This window comes from Nelumbo lutea, chromosome 4, assembly GCF_056320005.1.
Source record: "Nelumbo lutea isolate HS-2025 chromosome 4, American lotus-T2T, whole genome shotgun sequence".
Lineage (NCBI taxonomy): Eukaryota > Viridiplantae > Streptophyta > Magnoliopsida > Proteales > Nelumbonaceae > Nelumbo > Nelumbo lutea.
The window spans coordinates 45,829,718-45,854,479 of NC_142687.1; the positions used below are offsets into that span (position 1 = coordinate 45,829,718).

General features: G+C 33.0%; 1 protein-coding gene across 8 annotated transcripts in view; it reads right to left on the reverse strand.

The window, feature by feature from the left end:
• Positions 1-20,469: 20,469 nt before the first annotated feature.
• Positions 20,470-24,762, reverse strand: part of LOC148855549 (UBX domain-containing protein) — a 50,443-nt gene continuing 46,150 nt past the window's right edge. For 2 of the 8 annotated variants that reach the window (XR_016112501.1, XR_016112503.1), the window contains 3 exons: positions 21,724-21,980; positions 21,067-21,363; positions 20,470-20,882 (listed from right to left, as the gene is read on the reverse strand). Coding sequence is in view for 4 of the 8 variants with exons in the window: in XM_088982843.1 (XP_088838969.1) it covers positions 21,199-21,363; positions 21,724-21,980 (422 nt within the window). In the remaining 4 variants the exon portion in view is untranslated. Of the gene's footprint in view, positions 20,883-20,967; positions 21,364-21,723; positions 21,981-24,762 lie in introns of those variants that run through there. The other 6 variants (XR_016112502.1, XR_016112504.1, XM_088982843.1 and 3 more) reach the window with 3 other exon arrangements.

Here is a 24,762-nt window from a genome sequence, read left to right on the forward strand (position 1 = left end):
AAAATAGTTAATTGTTAATGACTGTTAACTTTGAATTGTGCCTCTTGATCACATCCGATCGAATTGTGACCGTTGATTTCATCAACAGTGATCAACGGTCAACATCGCACCAAAACCAAATCCACCCTTCATGAGCACACATGTGTGCGCGCGTTGCGCGGTATCAAACCCCCATACTCTCCTCTACTATTTGTAAGGAGTGTAAATCAGCTCCTATTAAAATACTGAAAACAAAGCTTTTAATTTTTCAATGTGGGACAAGTTCAAAATTGGGTTTTGTAAGAAAAAAGCTAATTTTTTAATCAAGTGTGCAGGTGCAATTTCTCATGTAATGACCAATAAAACCATTAGATTTAATCTCTTATGAGATTAAAATCCAACAATCCCCCACATTGATTGATCAATTACATAGTTCTTTCTCAATCCAAATTACTATGACACAATTATGCATACAAAAGGTGTTTATCATCTTAAACCTTTTGTTAGTATAGATATTTCAAAGCTTTGTCAAAGTTATTGGTGGTAAGACCTTAAACCAATTACTCTCAAGACAGACCAGAGACACCCATACACACAAAAATGTCCAGTCTCTACAAGAGTTTCAAGTTTTGCTCAGCACTATTATGGTCATGTGCTTCTTTCATGGTTTCATGAACAATCCCGAGAGCAAACCCAAACTCTTATGAGAAGCGGCACCACTTTTATGTTCACATAGGTGAAGTTCCACTATGTGTTTTGTTATTTAACACATTTCAGAACTTCATTAAGAGTTTAACTCAACATCTCATTATAATGGACATCACTACTTATGTTGTGATGTGAAATTTCTCAATGTCAGTGCTAACAGTCGCATTGCTGTAAATTGCTGTAACTTGTGAAATTTCTCAAGTTCCACTGTAACTTTGTTAGCGGGTTCAGGAAGTGATTGCAGATTCGGGTTCAACAGATAGTATAGTTTTAGTTTGATAAAAAAGAAGATCATCTTGTCTTGCCATCGACTGAAGTTTGCTCCATCGAACTGGTCTAGTAGAACAAGATCTTGGTTCATCATCTTGATCAAAGTCATGCTTGCTTCCGCCTCCATTGCAGAATAACGTTCTAAAATTGTAGGAAAATGGGGCCACTGTAACTTTGGAGGAGAAGCTCTGAGATGCGTCTGAAGACACTGTCTTTAGAACGTTATATACAACAGAGCCTTGGGCGAGAATCTGCAACCAGCAAAGTTGAAGAATCTCCAAAGAAACCTTCTGTGAGACTATAGTGGACTGGATTGAGAGAGAGAGAGAGAGAGAGAGAGTGGATTTTGAAAATATGTGTTTTTGAAGTCTGATTTATGCTCCTTAAATAGTTTATGAAGAGGTATGAAAAAAAAGAATGTGTGCGCTCGCGTTGCGTGGTATCAAACCTCAATACTCTCCTCTACTATTTTTAAGGAATGTAAATCAGCTCCTATTAAAATATTGAAAACAATGCTTATAGTTTTTCAATGTGGGACAAGTTCAAAACTGGGTTTTGTAAGAGAAAAACTAATTTTTCAATCAAGTGTGCAGGTGTAATTTCTTATGTAATTAACCAATAAAACCCATTGAATTTAATCTCTTATGAGATTAAAATCCAACATATTTGTCTAATTCAATATATATGTCTTAATGGTTCATCCAATCTGTGATGGGTCCAATTCAAAACTGATCCACTGACACCCCTATACATACCTTTATCATGATAAACTGATATTATGTGAAGGGAACGTGTTCTGTAGACAAAGGCATAGATTGAGAAAGAATTGCACCAACCAAGCGCCAATACATTTATTAAAACCTATCATATAATTCGTGTTTTACTAAAACACCCCTTATAGATTGATTGTAACCAATTTATTTAATCAACCTTTTAGTTAGAAATATCTTTCTTATCCCTAATAAAACATGAAACGTGGCAATAATTCTATTTGATAAAATTTGTCTGTTTAAAGAATGAAGACAACCCATTGCTGACAAAGAATCTATGCCATTGTTCTCTCTTCATTCTAATTAAGTGAAGCATGTTTGATAGATCTGAAAATCAAACCTTATTTATTTTTACAGGCTGACATGAATAAATTCGGGAAAGGGACTATATTCCCCATCCGGATCGCGGCTTCAAAACAAATCCCTGTACAATCACCTCCATCTACCGACAGTTTGAAGTTCTCCGTCAGGGACTTAAATCCTCGGAATTTTTTTTTTAATTTAAAGTTCAAATAAGATTTGTTTAAATGTAAATATGTTTTAAATATATTTGATCTATAATATAAATAATATCATAAATAATTTGATGATTCTCTGCTTTACCAAGATATCAACGAAACCATTGGCTGATTAGGTCATTGAAAAATTGACCTCTAGTCCATTTAAGAAGCACAATTGTCAATTAAGATTTAAAATATCGATACGATATACTTTGTATCGAACGTATTATATTATATCTTTTGATCTTGATACACTTATTTACATGTATTTCGGGACCCCATTTATTTTAATAAAAAACACTTAAAACTCATCTCCCGAAATCAAGTTTTGAAAAAAAACGCATTGACCGGTGAGTTACTACCGATAGCCCCTGCCGATCCACAGGGGGCGTATGATACTTTGAACCATGTTGTCAACCACCCACAAGTGTCTTCCTCTACTTTTGAATATCTCTTAATGTTCAATCTTTGAAATACAATTTGAAAACTTGTACAAACCAGTTTACCCTCATCTTGGTTTGCTATTTAGGCAACAGGAATGACTCCTTTATCCATGGGTCTATTCCTAATGTTCTTGGCTCAATTCCTAATGCTGATTCCCACTATACATTGGTAGACTCGTAATGTTCATGGGCTGGCTCCTTATATCCATAGGTTCAACTTCTAGCATCCAACGTAGCCCAATCAATAGTATATACCATGATAAATCATCTCTCCTACAATAGGGGTCAATTCTGTGCATATGAACTGTTTTACACAGATTTAGAAAATCGGACCCGACCAACCAGTTGAACCGGTTGAACTGTAATTGGGCCCTTGGCCGGTTCAGTCATACCCCCACAACCATATTGGATCAGAAAATTGGCTGAAACCAGTGACCCAGTCCCAGTTTTAAAAATCGTCCCTTTTTTTACTTTTTTTTATTGCACATGAATGCAAACTTCTAAAGACCATGATTTTGCACTTGGATGCTCCATTGGGTTAATCTTTTTTTTTTTTTTTGTTGGGTAACGTTTCAAGATCTATGTGTTCCCAAGCCTTACCCCACCATTTTTGCTAAAAAACGCATTGTTTTGCTTCAAATCTTATTTTGCAATATAAAAAAATTGAAACTAAAATAAAAAAAATGTTATAGAAGAGCATAATTATATATTTTTTAATATTTGCATATATCTGTGCATATTCTATAATGTATATAACATATACAATATATATTATTTATATATATTATATAAATTTCATTGCATTACATTATAATATAAATAATATAAAAAATATATTATCTATCTATCTATATACATATATTATTAAATAGAGCAAGAGAGAGAGAGAGGGAGAATACTAATACAACATAATACAATAAAATTTTAATTTAAAATATTAACTTAAATACATTGAGGCTAAAAAATAAAAGTATTGTTCTAAAAAATGATAACATCAACTTACAAAAATAACTATTATTCTAAAAAATATATTAATTTAAAATCCACTAAGCCTCCACTTAAAAATAATAACTATCAATAAAAATTAGTAAAAATTAAAACACATTTACCTTATAATAATTAATAAATATTTTTAATAAATTTGGTTTCTTTAAGATGTTAATTAAAAATATTCCAATCCCACTTAAAAATAATACTTAATAAACATAATGAAAATAAGAAATTTAAATACAAAAAATATTAATGGATAGTTTTAATAATATTATGGTCTAAAATCTATTGGACATAATAAACATGGGTTTGACATATTGCACATAGAACCTATGTTCTAATGTTGTATCAAGTTTTGTTTATTCTTTTTATTTTATCAATAACTTTGTATTAATGCATTTTAAATTAATTAATAATATTATTAAAATTAATAATTTTTATGAATTGATGCCTTTATTGTGCATAATGTACATACTACATAAAAAATATGTAATACAAAGGACCCGTTAAAAATGATAAAAAAATAAAATTAATGAAAATTTAAAATCCATTTGCATTGCAATTAAAAAAAAAATATGGTTGAACTTGGACCATCTCAACTTAAATGGAAATATCTTAGGGCTCCTTGCAGTTGTTGTGACTCAATTTCAAATTACCCTATAACATGAGACGAGGCATGTATATGTAACATGTACAATACTGTGTACTTACAATGCAAGGGACTAGAGGTGTAATTTGGGTGAGCCCAACCTGAGCTTGAACTAACTTAGTTTACATTTTTGCATAGGTTGAGCTTCTATTTTTGGTCCTTGGGTTGGGTTTGGGCAAAAAATCGTGGGGTTTTCTATTCTTGGTGTTGGTCTTGACACTAGCCTCTAGTAGACTTGGCAATTGGGTTGGGTGGGTCAGGTTCGTGTTGGGTCAAGGTACTTCGGGTTAATTTCGGGTTGGGTTGTTAAATGCTAGACCCTAACCCTAAATGTTTGGGTTAGGGTTGACCCATGGGTCAATTTGGGTCATCCAATAAATAATTGAAATTTAAAAAAATAAAGAAAAATTACATGAAAAATGTCAAAATTAAAAGAATTAACCTTAAAATTCCAAATATAAAATAAAAAAATTGAACATTTAACAACTTAAAGACTAAACAATAAAAAGTAAACACTAAATTGAAAAAATTAAAGAGTGAAATTTTCCAATAATGCATAAATAATCCTAATTAAACTTGACAATCGGGTCAGTGGGTTGACCCATGACCCAACCCAACCCAATCCAGTTTTTTTTTTGTTGGGTCGGGTCGAGTCATTTTCACATTCGAGTAGCTAAATATGAGATCCTAACCTTGTTTTTTCGGATTGGGTTGGGTCAGGTTTGCGGGTTGGGTCAACTTTTTGCCAGGTCTAGCCTCTAGGTAGCTCTAGCTCGACTTAAACCCAATTGACCTTATATTAATCCAAGCTTAGCCCAATTATATAAAAGCAAATTTTTAGTGACTTCACCCTACTTAAGCCTAACATATTTATTAATAAAACAACAACAAAAAAAAATCTTAGTTTCAAAATTAAATCCTATAATTTGATATCCATTTAAATTTCATTAAAAAATATGATGATACTACGAAGTTGTGTGGGTGAGGGTCAACCCAGGCCCAACCTAAGTCTCAAAATTTGAAGTTTTGAACCTTGCTTGCATCACATTTTAAGATAAATAAAACTAATAAAATATAATCAAAATAATAAAATTAAGATAAATAATAGAAATTAATACAAATTTATCTAATAACATATAACCCAAAAATAGTTTTGGTTGGACTTGATACCCCCTTGCAGAATTGATATTATCATAAGGCTCCTACCACAATCTCTTTTTAACAACACAGGTAAACCGGCCGATTTTTTGGATGAAGAGGTTGGTAGTTGAATCCACACAACCAAATCACATTTTTTGAGTTACAATAAACAATGAACACTTGTAAAGATAAGATGCAGTTACAGAGTTCTATAAGAACTTGAACACTTCGAGTACTAACTCAAAAAAAAAAAAAGAAAAAAAAAAACCAAAAAACAGTTTGGTTCCAGGGGAATTTCCTGAGAAGCATAGTTTTAGATAAACATTTATCCGAAAAACGCTACTTTAAACATTTTTTGTCTTTTCTATTTGGTTGGACATTTTATGGGCATTTCAAGTAACACCCCATAAAGTTGCCTTCCACCTCAGATTAAATGTGCCACATCAGCATTTCATTTCAATAAATGCTCAGACATTGTGGGAAACATGAATTTGACGTTTCCCCAAATGCCCCATACACATAAATCAAAACATTTTAGTTTTCTAGTGTTTATTTGATAAAAGGTGAAATTAAATAGTGGTTTCATATACAATAAACACCAAGACCTATGTGGTGCTAATGTGATGGCATTTTTTCAGTAAACTCCCACATAACCAAACATATATATAACATGGGTTACGATGTAAACTTGTAATAATGATAAAATGGGTTAGATGACCTTCTTTTCATCCAACAATCCTCTACTCTCTTCTTATTCTTAGTTCTCACCATGAAGGGTTGAATGTGAATTTTAGCTGTCAAACACCTGAAAGGCACTCTATGCCTCTTAAGAAAGGCAGAAATGCTATATTGACAACAAGACTGTTGTCAAGTTTTATAGTTTTCCAAATGTTTTTGTCGTGGCAAACAAGCTCCAACCCCATAGGACACTTAATATCTATGAGAAGGGATATTCCTTTCGTGAGTCTTTAGAGGTATCTTTGCTCAACACCCTTCTATTTTGGGTGCTTTATATCTTTGTCATTTGACAACTTGCTACCTTGAACAAAGAGAGACAGTTATTAGCACCCAAAATTGAACCCCTCACCACCTTAAATTGTTAATCGCCCATATGGACACTTCATTTAACCAATTGAACATTACTAGACGACTCTAGGTACCCAAAAACCTTTGTCTATCAAATTCTGCCTTGATATACCTTTGCTTTCCCATCCATCAAAGCAAGATTATTTTTCAGCTCTTCTTCTATTGATTAAGCGCCATGATCTCATGAATCTCCAAAATGCAAGCTTCTTTAGACCCATTGAACCCCACTAACAAGTCTAGGACCCTCAAAAACTCCACCCTATCAAATTTCACCTAAAAACTCCCTCTCTAGCCTTCAAGCCAGACAAGATTCTATTTCGTGAGCTATTATTAACCCACACAACTTCCTTGTGATGTAACATTAACACAATAACCTCTCCAAAAGTAATCTTGGCCACCCAAATCTGCCAACCCTTAGATGAGAATATTCCCTTCTTATAGCTTCTATAAGAATATCCTTAAGAACCCTAAAAATATCTAAAATATACCTTCACCTTTCCTTTTACCTTGAATACCCCCGAATTCATAGCATTTGGACTTCTTTGCACTAAGAACCCTCAAAATATCCAAAATACTCCCTTCACCTTTCCTTTTTACCTAAAATACCCTCAAGTTTACCTCGTTTAAGGTATTTTATCCCTAAGAACCCTCAACATACCCAAAATATCTCTTACCCTTCTTACCCAAAATACCCCCATATCTACCTCATTTGGACTATTTTACCCCTAAGAACCATTGAAGTACCTAAAATACTCCTCACTCTCCCTCTCTCCAAGATACCCATATCCTTACCACCTTTGGACACTTCTACCCTCAATTTGCCTTTACCCTAGAATGCCCTTACTTATTAAACTCCTAGACCTTCCTACCCTTAACCTTTTCAAAATACCCAAAATACCTCGCAACCTTCTTAATAGAATACCCCTACTTTTACCACTTTTGGACTCTCCTACCCCTAAACCTTTTCAAAATACTCAAACTACCCCAACTTGAATCTTATAAATAGGGTTGAGGGGAAGTTAAGAAGAACTAGGAAAGAGAGACCTTTTCTCTCAAGGCAAACATTCATTTTGTACTTTCCACCTCAGCTTCTCTCATCTCTTTTTTAAGAGGGAGCATGAATTGTTTAAGGTATCCATGGTCATTATTAACAATATAAAGCAGCTTGAATAAACCCCACTGTTCTTCCATTCAAATGAGCACTTCTCTCTCTCTCTCTCTCTCTCCTAACTAAACAGTTGGTTCCAAGAAAGCTTTAAAGCGGGGAACCCCAATACCACCCCACTCATTGGACAATGGTCTAAAGTAGGTGTTAATTTTAAGAGAGGTGTGAGGAGGGAAACCTAGGGCTACCAGTGGGTCAGGTCTAGGCCAAGACTAGATAGAACCAAAACTAACCCTATAAAATATTGAGGACTTGGAACCAAACCTGACCTGATAAGGTTTGTAATTTGTAGACCCAGAATCGAACCGATTGGTTCTTAAAATTGGTCCTGCCATGTCAGCATGTCTCTCCTTTGAGAGAAGCTATTTATCTATTTTCTTCTTTTTTTTGAATTTTTATTTTTTTTAATTCCATATCATTTTTCAAACAACCAATGAGATGCACTTTCCCAATAACCTAAATAATCTCTTCTCCTAAAATTACTCCTAAACTATATCCCCCACTTTCTCCAAAATTGTCTCTAATTCCTATTTATCTTCTAAATTTTCTCTAATTCCTATTTATCCTCTCCCATACTTTTTATCTATATCTATATAAAGAAAGTTCCGATTAAAAAATTTAAGAATTATTTAAATATTATAACAAAATTATAAAATAACTTTAAAATATTTATTAAAAACACAAAAAAAAAATTATATTTTTACAAAATATATCACGAAATTATGTACTAACAATTTAAATTATGTTTTTCTGGATTATCACTTTAAATGTTTTTTAAATATTTAATAATATGTAATAGCTTTAAATAAATAAAATTCAAATAACAAAAACTTTTAAATATTTTATAGGTTATTTAAATATTTATCATAACTATATTTTAAATAGTTAAAATAACGAAACTATGTAATATATTTAAAAAACTTATTCAAATTAATTACAACATAATATTAAAATTAATAAGAAATTAATATATTACAAATTTAATAATGAAATTATGTAATCAAAGTATAAATTATGATTTTATGGAAAATTAAATTCAATAAATAACTAATATTTTAAATAACAAAATATTTAACATAACTAGATTTTAAATAGTTAAAATAAATGCATTACATAATAATAAAAAAAAAATCTAAAAAGTAGAAAATTAATTATAACATATGTTTGAAATTAATAATAATTTAATATTTTTACATAATGTTGTAAATAATTAATTTCACTTATATCAAGTAATAATTCGAGAAAATAACTTAAAAAAATAATATTAATTAATAATAATTTTAAACTCTTAATCTATATTTATTATATAATTATATATACTAAAATTAATATTTATTATCTTTTGTGATAAATGTATTTTCAATAAGTATGTATAAATTTATTTTGTTAGTTATTTAATAGAAAACTTTCAATAATTATTGGAGATTAAATTACTATTATTGAAATTTTTTTAAGTTTAATTTATTATACTTATTGTGTTTTTGTTATAAGTTATTGATTAATATTTAGTAGAGATTAAACTATTATTTGAGATTATACTATTTATTGTCTAAGTTAATATATTTTTAGTACTTATTGTATTTTTGTAATTTCTATAATTATTATAGTTTTCATTATCAATATATTTTTAATAATTGTGTATTTTTGCTATAAAATTTCAATAATTATGGGAGATTAAACTATTGTTATTTATTAGAAAAAAGACTATTAATTTAATTGAAATTATGAGTGTTCATTAGTTGGTTCAATGCGGTGTAGGCTATTTGGCCAACCAAATTGACCTGGTCAGGTTAGGGAGTTTGTTAATTGAAACCGACTAACCTTTTGTGAAAACTGACCCGCTCAAGTTGTACTGATTTGGGTCGATTTTTTGGTTTGGTAAATCTATTCAAAAGATTTAAATTTAAAATTTTAATGTAATTTTAAAAATTATAGTGTGATTATTAAATAGTAAATTTATAATTAGATTTATGATATAAAACATTTTAGACTAAGAAATATGGGAAAATTCCCACTTTTTCATATTAAAAATTATATTTAAAATATAATATATTAATATATATCCATGGTTAGGTCGTTCGATTTTGGTCAGTTTACAAATGACCAAAGTGAAACTGATCCAACTTGGTCGAATTGGGAAATTTTTTAACCAAAGCCAACCTAAAATACTAGAAAATCGACTAACTCGGGTCGAGTTAATTGGGTTGGTTGGTTTCAGTAGTTTGATAAATAAACCTAACTGAAATCAATTATTGTTATTTTGTATTATAAAAATTTTATTAAAAGTAGTATATGAAATATGAATAATTATTAATTATTTAAAAAGTTAAAAATATAAAACAATTGTATACTCTTATGTGTATTAGGGTCATTTGTTAGAACACACTTTTAGGGATGGCAATTTTCTCCATCGCCAACGGGAACCTAACTTCCCCAACCCAATGGGGATGGGGATGGAGATTGTTTTGGTAGGGTGGAGCGGGGGTAGGGACAAGGATTAATAGGAATCCCCAATTGAGGTCAGGGTTGAGGATGGGGATTGAGGTCCCTGCCCCACCCCGACCTCGATTATACATATAATTGTGTGTGTGTGTGTGTGTGTGTGTGCATTAAATGTTATTTATATTTAATATACTATTATATTTTTATATTATATATATATATATCAAAACATATTTACAACATTATTTATAATTTAATTTTTTTTTATTTATTTTAAAAATACTATTAACTCAAAACATTTTGGGGATTTGGGTCCCCACAGGGAACCCAACTCGGGGATGGGGGTTAATTTCATAATCGAGGTCGGGGCCTTAGGCCCACAATTTTATTGAGTGTTTGTTTTGCCCTTAGGCCCATGATTTTTTTATTCCAAAAATACCCCTAACACTTTTTTTGCATAAAAACAAAATTGAACAAATGTACCCAATCGAGTGGTTGCCTATGTCTTATTAAAGGCAAAAATGGTATTTTTATTTTTATTTTCTTTTGATTTTATTTAAATGAACATTAGGGTCAACACTGTCATTTTCCATTGTCACCTAATGGAAGATTGATTAAATCGATTGCAAATTATAAGTGGTGTTTTAGTAAAATGCTAACTATAGGGTAGATTTTAGTAAATCCATGAAATTATAAGGGGTATTTTAGTGTATGACCCTTTTTATTATTTAGCTTTCTCTTAATAAATCTTGTACATCGCATGGGTCCCCGCCAGTATATATATATACACACACACACACATTTAATACATATTAAATATTATATATTATACATTATATGTATATTATACATAATTTATTTAATATATTATATATTATATGTATATAGCTCAGGTCGGGTCTGAATTGGTTTGGATTGGTGGAACCAGTTCCAAACCAATAATAAATGAGACACTATATCAAGACTTGGAACTAACCTGTCGGTTCCAGTTCCTAGAGCTAGAACCGGCCCAATCGATTTGGGTCCATCAAATTAGACCCAACCCATTGAAAGCACTAGGGAAACCCTAGTACCTCCATCCTCATTAGATTCCAACCTAAAGCACTTCTTTAGGTTTTCATCAAGATTTTGCTCTATTTCTTGTGCAAGAGAAGCATGTCATGGCACTAGGGTTCACTAGACAAGAGAGAGGGGTGTTTAATCCCTTCCCTCTCTTAGACTAGAACTAAAGTGTTGGTTCGAGAAGGACAAGTATTTGAAGTCACTATAGAGAATTTTCAAAAGAAAATTATACAACTTTTAGGGACTCACCACCCTTAGTTCATGGTGGTGGTGACTCCAAGAGGCTTCTAGCCAAATTTTGGGGCCTCACACATGTGTAGTGTTAAATAATACTAGGAAATTCCCCATGCACAACAAGGTCATGTAGAGTTATGCATATGGATTCAATTGAAATGCATGCCTTACTTCTGTCTTTTGGGGTGGTGAATTCATATTAGGGTTAGCATGTCATCATACAAGGCAATTGTTTAGTGGTGTTCTCTCACATGAATGGTTTGTTGGAGCATTCACAATGGCTTTGAAAACATTTAATGTTGGATGCTAAAAACATTGGTATGTGTCATAGTAAGTTGTGGGGGGAACCTGTGGGCCTTGAATCTATATAATGGATTGAGAAAATAAACATGTATATCTTATAGGCACATTGGATTGGCCTAAGGATGATCAAAGCTCAACTACCTATAAGTGGGGGCTTGGGCTTGAGGCTCATGTTAACTCAATGCAAAACCCTAACCCAAGTTAGGATTTTTGGGCTTTTGCTATAAAGTGTAAACAGAAAATACAAGGTGAATGTATCTAAATGTGCATATTGTGTTGTATACTTATAATGCGTGTGATATGTATTGCATTCAATGTATGTCAAACTCAACTGTTGCCTAGGTAATCTAACCTAAGAAGGGGTGAATTGGGTTCTATACATTTTCTCCCTGACCAATGCCTTTTTAAATTCAAATGAGTGCTATGCAAGAACAATAAAGAGCAATGATATGAAGTGTTGTAAAACAAAGCTATAAAATGATGCCAATAAGAAATATAAAGAACTATTAAACAAATAAATGTAGCACACACAAGATTTATAGAGGTTCAACCAAACAAAGTCTGCGTCCTCTCTCAAGACACAATACTTAAGAATTTCCACTTAATCAATTGGACATCCCAGGTGTAGCAAAACCTTTTCATCAGTAGGACTTTCCTAGGTGCCAACAAGACCTTTACAACAATTGGACATTCCAAGTGCTAACAAGATCTTCAACTAGATAGACTTACAAGTGCTACCCCATCCATTATAATGTTCAATTTTTAAAAACAATAATTATCATCTAGAAACCATTAATCGATCAAATACAACAAGTATAATGATAAAATAAACAAATAAGTATAGATAATGCCTTTAGTAGGCATATGCAAATACAGATCAAAATATTCAGATGCAAGAATGAACACAACAAACTTTGGCTATGCACTTAAAGAGAATAATAATTCTTGGAGAAAATCAATATAGCACAAATAGATTTTTGAAACTTTTGTTCCGTGGATGAAACCTTTTAGCTTAGAATCTCTTGAACCTATGTTGCTATTTTGCTAATGCTCTCCTTTTACGTTTTTACAATATATCTCAATGCACTTTCTTGACATTTTCATCTCAAACTCATACTCATATAGCATGAATCATGCTTAAAGAGCTTGTGGCTGTTATAGAATCATTGGAAAGGGATTAAACCATTCTTAAAAATGTTTAGAACTTATTCCCAACAATGTTGAAGGCTAATCAAAAGAGGAAAGAGTTGTTGAACCTTCAAATGGTCAAAAGACTTCTTGCTTTTAGGAAGTAGTTGATTGGCACAACCAAATATTCAACAAGTTTAATTAACCTTGTCAAGAGTAGATAGTCAATTACTAGATTCTAATAGCAACTATTACTCTTAAGAGAGAATCTTCTCTCTAGTACTCGACTACTTAAAGCAACAAGTTCTCAACTAATAGACATAGTTGAATACCCTTACTTCATTAGCCAACTACTTACCATGGTTAGTATAACACTAGACTCAACTATCAGAAGTAATCAATTACTTGGTGACACCAGTCATGGTTGTCACAAGTAGTCAACTATTGCCTTTTAGGCAGTCGACTAATGGCTATGTCTAACCTTAGAAACTTTATGCAGAGGACTCATAAGGTTTGGGAGTTGACTTCTTAGCCTCTACATACAATTAAAGTCTAGGAAAATTTTATGCATTTAACTATAAGTCTTTAAGGTTTTGGTTATACTGAGGTAGGTTACTTAAGCCCATTATTGTGTATCTTTGCAAATGATTACATAAAGTCCTAAAGAAATAAAAAAAAAAAAAAGTTGTAAGCTCTTAATCTTGATGTCTTATTCTTCTTCTTCTTCATGGTAGCATTTTTCTTACTTGGAGAAAGTTTGTTCCATCATTTGATATAGTTGGTGCTCTTTTCCTTGGATCATTAATGATCTCAACAACTCGATCTCTTCAATTCAATATAAGGAAATACTTAATACAACTATACACTTTTATTCAAACTAGTAATTAAGCGCATGCGTTGCACATGAGAAAATTTTCTTCATATTAATTACTTGAATTTTAGATATATCATAATTAAGATAGAAATTGAAAATTAACAAAAGTAACAATATGATTAAAAATAAACTTAAATATTTGTTATTCAATTATGACACCATGGGTTTCTTGGAAAAATTGGATCGTTGATCCACCATTTAGATAAGAAAATAGAATTGCTTTTGGATTAGTTTTAAATTAGGGAAAATTATAGTCAAAACCGGTTGTATATTTAAAATTAGGCTACAAGTTGGTTCATAAACCAACATAACTTTGGCAACCGGCTCTACATTTTAAATTATAAAAACCCCCGCTATGTCATCGGAGGCTTATGTGGCTATTGCCAACATGGAACTCTTAATCCATGTTGGACACAACAAAAAGATTATACTGAAATTGCCCTTTAATGTTGGGTGATTGGAAAATTAAAAAAAAAAAAGTTTTTACTCTCTCTCTCTCTCTGACTCACCATCTCACCCACAATCATTTTTATCTGCTCAACAACTATGTAATTTGAAAATAAATAAAAATGGTTTTTGGTTTTTATATTTATGTTCTCTATATCAATTTCTCTCATTCTCTCTCTCTACATATCGTTCTCCCTCAATCTCTCTCATTCTCTTTCTTGGATGAATTCTCCTTCTCCCTTAATTTCTATCATTCTCCTTCATTTTCTCTCCCACTCCCTCTCTCATATGTTTTATTTTCTTACACACTTATATGATATTAATCAAATCGTATAAAAGAACATGAGACTAACTTGGTATGGTTCAAAAATTATTACACCAATTTGATAAAAATTTACAAAAAACTCTTGGCTATGAAATTTACACCAACTAGAGAACAATAGAGATTGAGGGAGAAGGAGATATTGATCGAGAGGGAGAGTGAGGGAGAAGAATGAGAAAGATTGAGGGTGAACAATAGAGAGAGAGGGAGAGAGAGAGGTTTTGATTGGGCTATAGACCGAATCTGAGAGAGTGGGAGAGACACAGAGAGCGGGATATCGAGAGATGACTGTGAGAATGAGGGAGAAAGGAGGGAGATCCAGACACAAAGGGAGTAGGAGAGAAACTGAAAACCTATTTTCGATATAGATTTTTTGTTATGTCCAAAATGGACTAAAAGTCCCATGTTGGCAACAGCCACATAAGCCTCCGATGACATGGTGGGGGTTTTTATAATTTGAAATGTAAAGTCGGTTGTCAGAGTTTTCTTGGTTTTTGAACCAACCTGCAACCTAATTTTAAATGTACAACCAACTTTGACTATAATTTTCCCTTTAAATTATATATTTCATTTACATTATATAAAATATTTTTTACTTTTAACACTTAATTATTGCTTGTCTATGGTATCATTTAACTCAAACCACTAATCCACCATCTAAAAATAAAAATTGTTTGATTTCTAGGTTGACATTAAATTTTGTATTACATTTCCATCATTGATAAAATTATTTCTTATGTATAAAACTTATTTTTGTTTAATAATGAATGCACAGTATTAGAGATATACCTAATATTTTATTTTTTATAAATATATAACATTAGATATGTGCCCAAAATTTTCTCTATCTTTTTTTTTAGTTCTGTGATTCTTTGTATTTTCTATTATTAAAAATTTTATTATTTTACTATGACATCATTTAATTTCTAGGTAGATTTTGAATTTGGAATTCCATTTTTATCATTAATAAAAATACTTCTTACATTTCATAGTCATTTATTTTAATTTTTTATTATGACATTATGACATTATTTATTAACCCATTTGACCCCAAATGGTTGAATTGCTTGCCCACCACCGAGAGGGAAGAAAAAGGTTTTGTTAAAAATTACTTTTCAAAATATCTATTTTTATACAATTAAAATTAATATTGTGGATTTAATTACAAGAGTTTAATGATGAGAAAAATATCTTAAATATAGAATTTAATGAGAGAGAATAGGAAAATATTTTTATTTATAATTGGTTTTAAATTTTACATCCATTTCCATCATTAATAAAAACATTTATTATTTATCATACTTATTATTGTTTAATATGTATGTTAAAAATGCTCCTAATTTTCTTAATTTCTATTTTTTATTTTTATTATTTAGTCGTGGCAACATGGATTAACCTATTTGACCCAAAATGATTTAATTTCTTACCACCACCTAGATGAAAACACTATTTTTTCTAGGTAGATTTCAAAAGTATAAGCTTTTATGTTATAGGAATATTAATTTATTAAGTGTGGATTTAAAAAATAGAACTTAATGATGAAAAGAAAAAAAAAAAAACTTAAATATATGATTCAATGAACATGAATGCAAGTTAATAACTTAAATGTTGGATTTAATGAGAAAGATTTGAATATCTTTAAATTACCTCTTTTCAACTCATTTAATATCAAGAACCAATTACCCTATTTGCCCTCATTTTTTATCAATAAATTTAAATATAGAGAGGTAAATTTTATCCTTAAAATTTATAGAAATATTCTTGAGACCATTCGTGCTTTTTAAAGTAATATAGATTATTAGTACCCTTAATGACTTTGTTATCACCAAAATACATAAAGTCAGCATCAACTAAGGAAGGGCATAGGCTTAGTTTGAGTTAGACCACCAGGTGCCTCACCCAAAACCCAATCCAAAGGGCCAGGCCATTTCAGTTCATTCCATGATTGCCTTAAAATCCTAACCTTTTTTTTTTTTTTTGCTTTTTTAACTAAATCCCATAAACAAATTCATTGCTCCAAATCATACAACACAAGAATAATAAATTCAAGAGAGAGAGAGAGGGAGACCAAGTAAATGGTCAAGAGAGAGTACAAGCAAGTTTAGAAATCATATGAGCCTGTCCATCTGTCGTATGTGGAATGAAGGAGACTCAAGTATGTCCATCTGTCGTATGTGGAATAAAGGAATGTTCGATGTAGAACCCACTCTTGTAGTTGCGTACAACGACACTAACGCATAGTTGCATATAACAACACCAACACCAAAGCACATAGAACTGGACACCCCAAGGTCTCTATTATCCTTGTTATATAGGTTTATAGTCTTTATAATCAAGTGCCATTGGTGAGTAATGACTCAAATTTATTCACTAGGGGCACTTCTCTTATCATTGGCCCATTAGAGACTCAATCTCCTATATTCGGTGTCAATTTTAGTGAGACAACTGCTTCATCTTCTTTGTCTCCTAGTGAGACTACACAATGATCAATGAAGGGTAGCCCATCCCCATCCCTTAAGCTACCCTCCTTACTGGCAATGAGATTTAATCTCAGGTCACCGTTACAAGTCAGAGATCCTACCTGAACCACCACCATCAGTTGTTCTTTGTCTCCTATTTAACCTAAAACTAGTACTAATGTTATGCCGACTACTATGCCAAATGTGCCATCCAATCCTACCGGTACACAGCCCATGGTCATTGGGAGTAAATTAAGGTGGTATCTTTAAGCCAAAAAATCCACATCTTCCTGAGGTTGAACCTAGTTGCTTTTCTGAAGCCAACAAGAGTTTTAATTACTAAGATGCTATGGAAGATGAAAATGATGCTCTTTTACATTATAAGTAATTGACTCTTATTCTATTTGAACCCCATATGAATCGTGTTAGTTGATAGCAAATTTACCATATCAAGTAGGGGGTGAGCATGGGTTGATTTCATTGAGTTCCAAGGCCAAACCTGGAGAACCAGAACCTACCCTTTCATGAACGACCTTGGTGGTTCCAGGTCATTTCTAGGCTCTACCCATGGAACCTATTCTTTATAAAATGTTTAAACTTGATTGTCATAATATATTAATATATAGTTCAAAACTTGTCATTATGATTCAAACTTTGTAAATATTACATCGCACATTACTTATTATATGCATTCAATTATTAAATTAAAGGAAAAAGATTAACTTGCTTAAGTGGCTCCATGGTAAAGTGAGGCAATGGTCTTTGTAACAATGAATAGTTAGGCTAAAATCTTCACATCCTCAAAGTTTTTTGGGATTTATTTTAAGGTATATTCGGTTCCAAGATTGATTCTCTAGGCCAGTTTTGGTAGGGTAAAACCCCTAAACTTTGGAATTGTCCTAGGTGAGGGCTGGGGTCGGTTCCAGGAATTTCAAACTAGACCCTACCCAGTAGCATATTGGATAAGATCGATTCAGGGCTGGTTTGAGGTTGATTCCATTTGATTCCAGGTAGAACCTACCCATTTTTTCACCCCTATAATATCAATAGAAATTATGCTGGGTACATTGCAATTTGCACATTGTAAAGAAAGGTTAGTGGCTTGTGGTTTTAATCAATGGGCTGGTCTTAATTGCACTAGGACCTTTAGAAAGGCTATAAACCCCACAACTATTTGTATATCTTGAGTATTGTTCTCTCTCTCAACTAGCCATTGCATTATACTGAATGATAGAAAATGTTTATATGAAGCAGCCCCTAGTTTTATTAACCTCAAATTTCCATCCTGCATTTGCCATCTCAAAATATTGTTATGTGGTTTGAAACAAGCCCCTCACGCTTAGTGCCAATAATTACAGTCTTTGTCCATTCGTCACTATGACAACATTACTATGTCAGTGTTGATTTATGTCGATGACATAATGATAACTGACTCTAGTTCCTCTATATCTCAACATCTTATTTGCATTATGAGTTCTAAGTTCTCGGGGAAGGACCTTGGTCCATTACCCTATTTCCTTGGTAGAGAATATTCGTGACTCCAATGGTCTATTATTTTCCTAACAACATTATATCTCTGATCTTCTTCATTGAACTAAACTGCATAAAACTAAACCTGTCCTTACCCTATGGCACTTTTGTAAGTTGGTGAAAGATTCTGGTCATCCATTCTCAAATCCAATTGAGTTTAGAAGTATTATTGGTGCTTTACTTACCTTCACTAGACCTAATGTCTCCTTAGTTGTAAGCAAGGTTCAAAATATTGATACGCCCGGTGTATTGGGCAAATTGATACTGCGTTTTATTGGTTTTTTTTTTTTTTTTTCACAACCGATTCAGGGGGCCTGTTTAGGACTCCTCCACCCCCTGAACCGGTCAGACCCCCGATACATCCACTGTAGGGGCGTATCGAAGGGGTCCTAGAATGATACGGGCCAATATGTACTGATACTTTGAACCTTGGTTGTAAGATTTGTCATTCACGCACTCTCCAACTCCTAATTGGATTGATGTCAAACATTTATTATGTTATTCCAAAGGTATTGTTTAATGGGTTTCCCTTTGTTCCTCCGACTTCTTATCTTCATACTTACTTTGGCATTATCCAGGCTGGCTACCCCAGTGATTGACGTTCATAAGCTTTTGCATCTAGTAGAGTATTAGGTTCTAACTTGCTCTCTTGGTCTTCCAAGAGGGAAGCTATGGTTTTTCTGATCCAGTACCAAAGCATTGCTTGTGCTACTTTAGAGGTATTTTGGATGATTGGATCTCATTTCTTCTCTATGGGCTTCAATTTTCATTGTCTCAACCTACGTCCATATGGTGTGAATTTATAGTGATAATTTAAGCACCACCTTTCTTACATAATATCTTGTGTTGTAGCCCACCCATATTTGCTATATCAAAATTGGTTTTCATTTTATAATACTTGGTAGCCAGAAAAGCTATTTAAGTTCGGTTCCTTTCTAGAAAAGATCAGCTCACTTCTTAGTACATATTTATTAAAAAAAATTGTTTTTTTTTTAATTAATATATTTATAAATGCTAATAATAAGAACAATATTACTCCCAAGAATCAAGAAAACCCATATACATGCATATCTTTAGTTCTATGGCTTTTTCACATTTTCCAAGTGTCTTTAATGGTTCACACTTCACACCAAGGATCAACACATATCGCATTGAATCATGCATATCATACCAGTATCGAAACTACTGAATTTGGAAAATACTAAGAGTTTGGGCATTTTAATGTTTTCAAATGTTAATGCCCATCCTTAGTTATCCATCTCTGAGCTATCATCCTCAAAAATGTGTAAAAGGTAGAGTATCACCACTTGGAAACGCACAATATACTATCACTTCACATAAACAACCAAAATATGTATTTATGTGAATGTACCACGTATTTAATCATCTTATATTCGGATTCAATGTTATTGATGCATTTTTCAAGGATTCGTTGCAGTTTCTCTAAAATATCCATGTGTAATCTGATTTTTTCCCACCATCTGATTTTTAAACTTTTACCTTACCGAAACAAAAAAGGCCAAAGCATGTTATAATTCCAATATACATAAAATAATAGTAGTTGGAATTTAAATAGGCATGAGAAAAAAAAAAACTATAATTTGAGGCTAAAAGAGACTGGACAAAAAAAGCAAGCCAAAATGCCTACAGCCCCTAGAAAGGGAAAATTCTTCAACAGTAACCCAAAATCCAAAGCAGATAAAAAAAAATGCTCAACCCAAATGAATCAAGGGCAAAGCTTAGTTTCCTTAATTTTCAGTATACTGTATCTTAAATTATAACCCATGACCCAATGACCAGGTCAAATAGATCAACAGTTCAACCACCTTAGTCAATAGGTCTCTCACCAAGCCAACAGTTTGACCAATTTTTGGCTTTAAAGAAAACCGGACCCCAAAAAATGTTAAGTGACAGTTATAACAGTTCAACCATCCAGATCAATAGTGGGCTGAAAACATCTTAAGAATCTCTCGTAATAATGGGTCATTTGATGATATAAATGTGAAAAGGATTAAAAAGAGTTTTGCTCAATAAAAACTCTCAATATACAAATTTTGCATGTAGCAAGTAAGGATAATTTGAACCATAGATACAACACCAAACCCAATCCAACCCATCACATGTAGAACATATATACTCAAACCAATGCCATGCATATAAAACGTTTCAATGTTGAAATGTCAACAGGCTCAATTCCAACCCGACCCAAAACTTCATTGATGTTGACTTATGTTTACCACTTAACCCGACCCACTAACACCCCTAGATCACTAGATGCGCCAAAGAAAAAGGATTTGGTGTCAGGAAGACGATCCAAGCACTTGAGCCCAGTTTTAGTGAATAGACCCCAATAATTTGTTGATTTGATCCAGTCAATTGACCTGTTTGCCAACCGTTTAATTTTCAGCATTTTTTCTTTAAATAGATATAATTTCAAAGGAAACGAAAAAGGAAGTAAAATAACAATTACGCAAACGCTAAACAAATTATACTAAATAGTCATAAGGTGGAATATATTTACAATAAACAAAACGATTAGATAAAGTTCGTGATTCCCATATATACCTCCTATTCATTCCACCGAAATCCAACTCATCACTTGGACAAAAACAAAGAGTGTCATCAAAATTCTTCCGTGCAGATGGTGAGGCGGTTGAAGAGGTAGAAATCTCATAAAACTATCAAAACGCAACCCTTTCAATCCCAAGTAACTGAGATCATCGAGTTTGCCAATCCCGACTCCTCAAAGGTCAGCTTGCTGTCATAATCCAGAGACTTTGAAGCTCCTGGTATAGCTTGAGTTAAGCGGAATGGCCGTGCCTCTGACTCTTCAAGTTGAGCTTGGCAGAAGGACCAAAGTAACTGCAATAACACAACGACCAAACCATAAAACTGATGCTACAAGGAACTTGGACAAGGCTAGGTTAGTTAAACAGATGGATATTTATAGTGTCCAAGTGCTAATAACAAAATAAATGAAGGAATGGTAATGGCAGCAAAACAGAAACTATGACATCGAGAAGACTCCGGTGTTTTCGTTTGCCATGACTATCCATCAGAGAATAGTCAGCCTTTTCTTTATAGTAGCAGAACAGAAACTATAGTTTCTTTTATGGTGATAGGTATAGAAGTGCATTTGCCCCTCTTAACTAATGCAACATGATGACTCATCCAAGGAGATGAATAATTCAATTCAACATAGAAAGTGTTGATAGTTAAAACCTGTATTGGATCCTTGCGGAGGAAATTCCGCTGAAGCCTACGTCCATCAGGAAGGCGGATACCAACCCTGCAAAGGAGGTTCCTGTCACCCTTGGGCTCTTCAGGCAGAGGTGGATATGTAGTTTTCTTAGCAGAGCTGCTTTCAGCCTCTTCAGTTTTGGGTTCCTCTTTATCAGTGGAAGTTGGTTTTGTGTTTTCCATAGATGCTGCCAATGCTAGTAGAACCTCCTCGTCCTCTTCGTTGGTTTCCTCTGCAACTAATAAAGCAACAAATCTCAGGACTTATCTTTATTTTCCAGATTTCATGATGATACACTGGAGAAGTTGTGAAGAAAGAAAAACAGGACTCAGATACACCTCAAAAGTAAATTAATCGTAAAGAAAAAGTAAAGGCCTATGAATTGGATGAGGAAGCACCTCTGACAATTGTCAGGACTGTAACCAGGTCAGATTTGGACGGATCACAAGTTGTATTCAAGTTTGATTCGATTAACAAAATACCTTAGAGTGAATTTGATTCAATATCCAATCTGACCTATGGGCTATTGGATTATATTTGAGTGCAATTAGGATTTTGGATCTGATCTAAAACAAATTATCCAAATTAAAAACAGGGAATGTGGAATCAAATCTTAACAAAAAAGATTTTCTGTCCATTAGGTCCTCTCAGTAACCAACTTATGTTCAACTACTTCTAAATTAAGGTTTAAGCATCTAATAATATTTTTTTATTAATTATTAATGCTATTGAAGAAATATTTGTTGTAAATAAAGTGGTTTCTTTCTTTATTTTTCTTTGCATTTATACTTTTGTATATATAAAGTGGTTTAAGCATCCAACTCATGCAGTTAGAAGTTTAGTAAAGACTGAAGAGTTCAGTCAATTTGGATATGCTGGTTAACAAAGAGGTGGAAGTCAACAAAACATTGCGGTTGTTTTTCTTGGGACGGGGGAATGAGAGGAATTTGCATGAGTTTGAGAAGATTCCTAGGAAGCTTAAGGAGTTTGAGAAGATTCCTAATGCAGTAAGGAGCTTCAGGAAGCAGAAATACAATTGAATGGTGCAGGTTTCTAAGGTTTTTGCAAGGGAGAAAGAGGGTTTTATTTGGTGTGGATCCTATTAAAAAGGTCACCAAAAAAGTGCTCCAAGAGAAGCAAAGACGCTACCATTCACGAGCTAAGCAATGGAGCCAACCTCTTTTGTGCAGGTGCAATATGGTCTTTTTTGAGTTTGGTTTCTGATAGTTTGATAGGGGTGTGTGTGTGGCTGTTGTTTTCTTGTTGGTAGGGAAGTATGGTGTTGATACTGCAAGTGTTTTATCATTTGGGTCTGCTGTTATTTCAATAGGGTTTAAAGTGGAAAGTTTTGTCTTCTGGATTGTTCTAGCCAATAGTTTGCCAAGGATTAGAGTTGGGTGGTGGCAGCTGTAGGTTGATTTCTCTTTCTCCCGGGTGAATACTGGACACCTTTCACGTACTTTCTATTTTTTCCTTTAATAAAATATTTTATCTACCATAAAAAAATGATCACACAACTTGGTGATATACTCAGCAAAGTGATGTGGCTGAAAGAAAAAAAGAATGCCACCTTTTAGATACAGCTCAATCTCTATTGATACAAATGAACGTGTCTAAAAGATTCTAGAGTGATATGGCGCTTACGACTTCTTTTCCATAGTTTTTAAGGTGTCAAGGCAAAGCTACGCAATAGAGGGCACCTTGTCACCTAGTTGCGCAAGCGGTGGAATTTTTTACATAGAAACCATGAATCCTAGGGTAATTTCCTTGGTTCCATAGCAACTATAAACCATCTTACCTATAAACTTCATAAAAAAAGTATAAGCTTCAAATTAGAAAATAGAAAATCAACATATTTATGCGAAGGAAAAGAACAAAAGAAAATTCAGAAAATATAGGGGGCTAAGCACCTATTTTTGTCCAAGAAAAGGGAGAAAAAAAGGGAGCGGGGCATGATGATGATGATAAAGATCAAGATAAAGATAAAGAACGGGTTGAGTGAACAGAATTTTAAGCTCTTGTTTGCTTGTTGATTCAGGCCTTTTAAGTCTATGAAAGTTCAATATAGCATATGCCAACAGCTCCAATAGGATCAGGAATGAAGTCATTCAAAGGAACTTAGGAGTAGCTCCAATAGGTGATAAAATGAGAGAGAGTAGAGTAGACTAAGATGGCATAGTTGTCAAGGCAACAACTAGGTGACTAGGTGCTTTCCAGACCTTGACTCACCAAGACAACTGATGATTTTACTATAAGGCGCTTGCCTAGTGTATTAGGCAATCACCTAGGCTACTAGGCAGGTGCCTAGTGCAATAAGTCCTGATAAATTTTGGATCTAATTGGTTGTTATATCTTTTTAAGATGCACCTTTTACATACTTAAAAAGTCTTATTTTTAAATCTTTTTGAGATGCACCCTTTACATACTTACATAATAAAATTGTATTTTTAAAGTCTTATTTTCTTGTGTAGGGCCTTTTTTTCAACTATAGTTTTTTTTTGATAAATATTTTTCAACTATTGTTTGTTGTAGGGTTTTTCTTACATTCAACCAAACACTAAAGAAGGAAGAAGGAGAACTCCATCGTTCTTCAGTCCACCCAGCCCAAACCTATTTTTTCTTCTCTTCAATGAAAAACAGGGGCTCTACCCTGAAGGGATAAGAGATCCATCATATGGATGGCCAAACCCTACAGGAAGGTTAGGGAAATTTTCAAAAAATTTCTCTCTCCCATCTGGGAATCACATTCCCTATTTTAGAAAACTGTATTTTCAAATATCAATCTTGAACCAAACAGGACCAGATCTGAAACCAAAAGAGAGGAAAGGGATATACCTGATACGGAATAACAGTAACTACTTCCATTGAAGATGACACAGTGTGAACTGAAGCAGAAACAACATGACGGCTCTTCAGCAAGAACCGAATTCTTCAGCAAGAATGGGGTAGAGGGCTGGTGAGCATAACTTCAGATTGCTTCTTCTATCAAAAAGCAACATCAAAAACAATTCTTGATCACT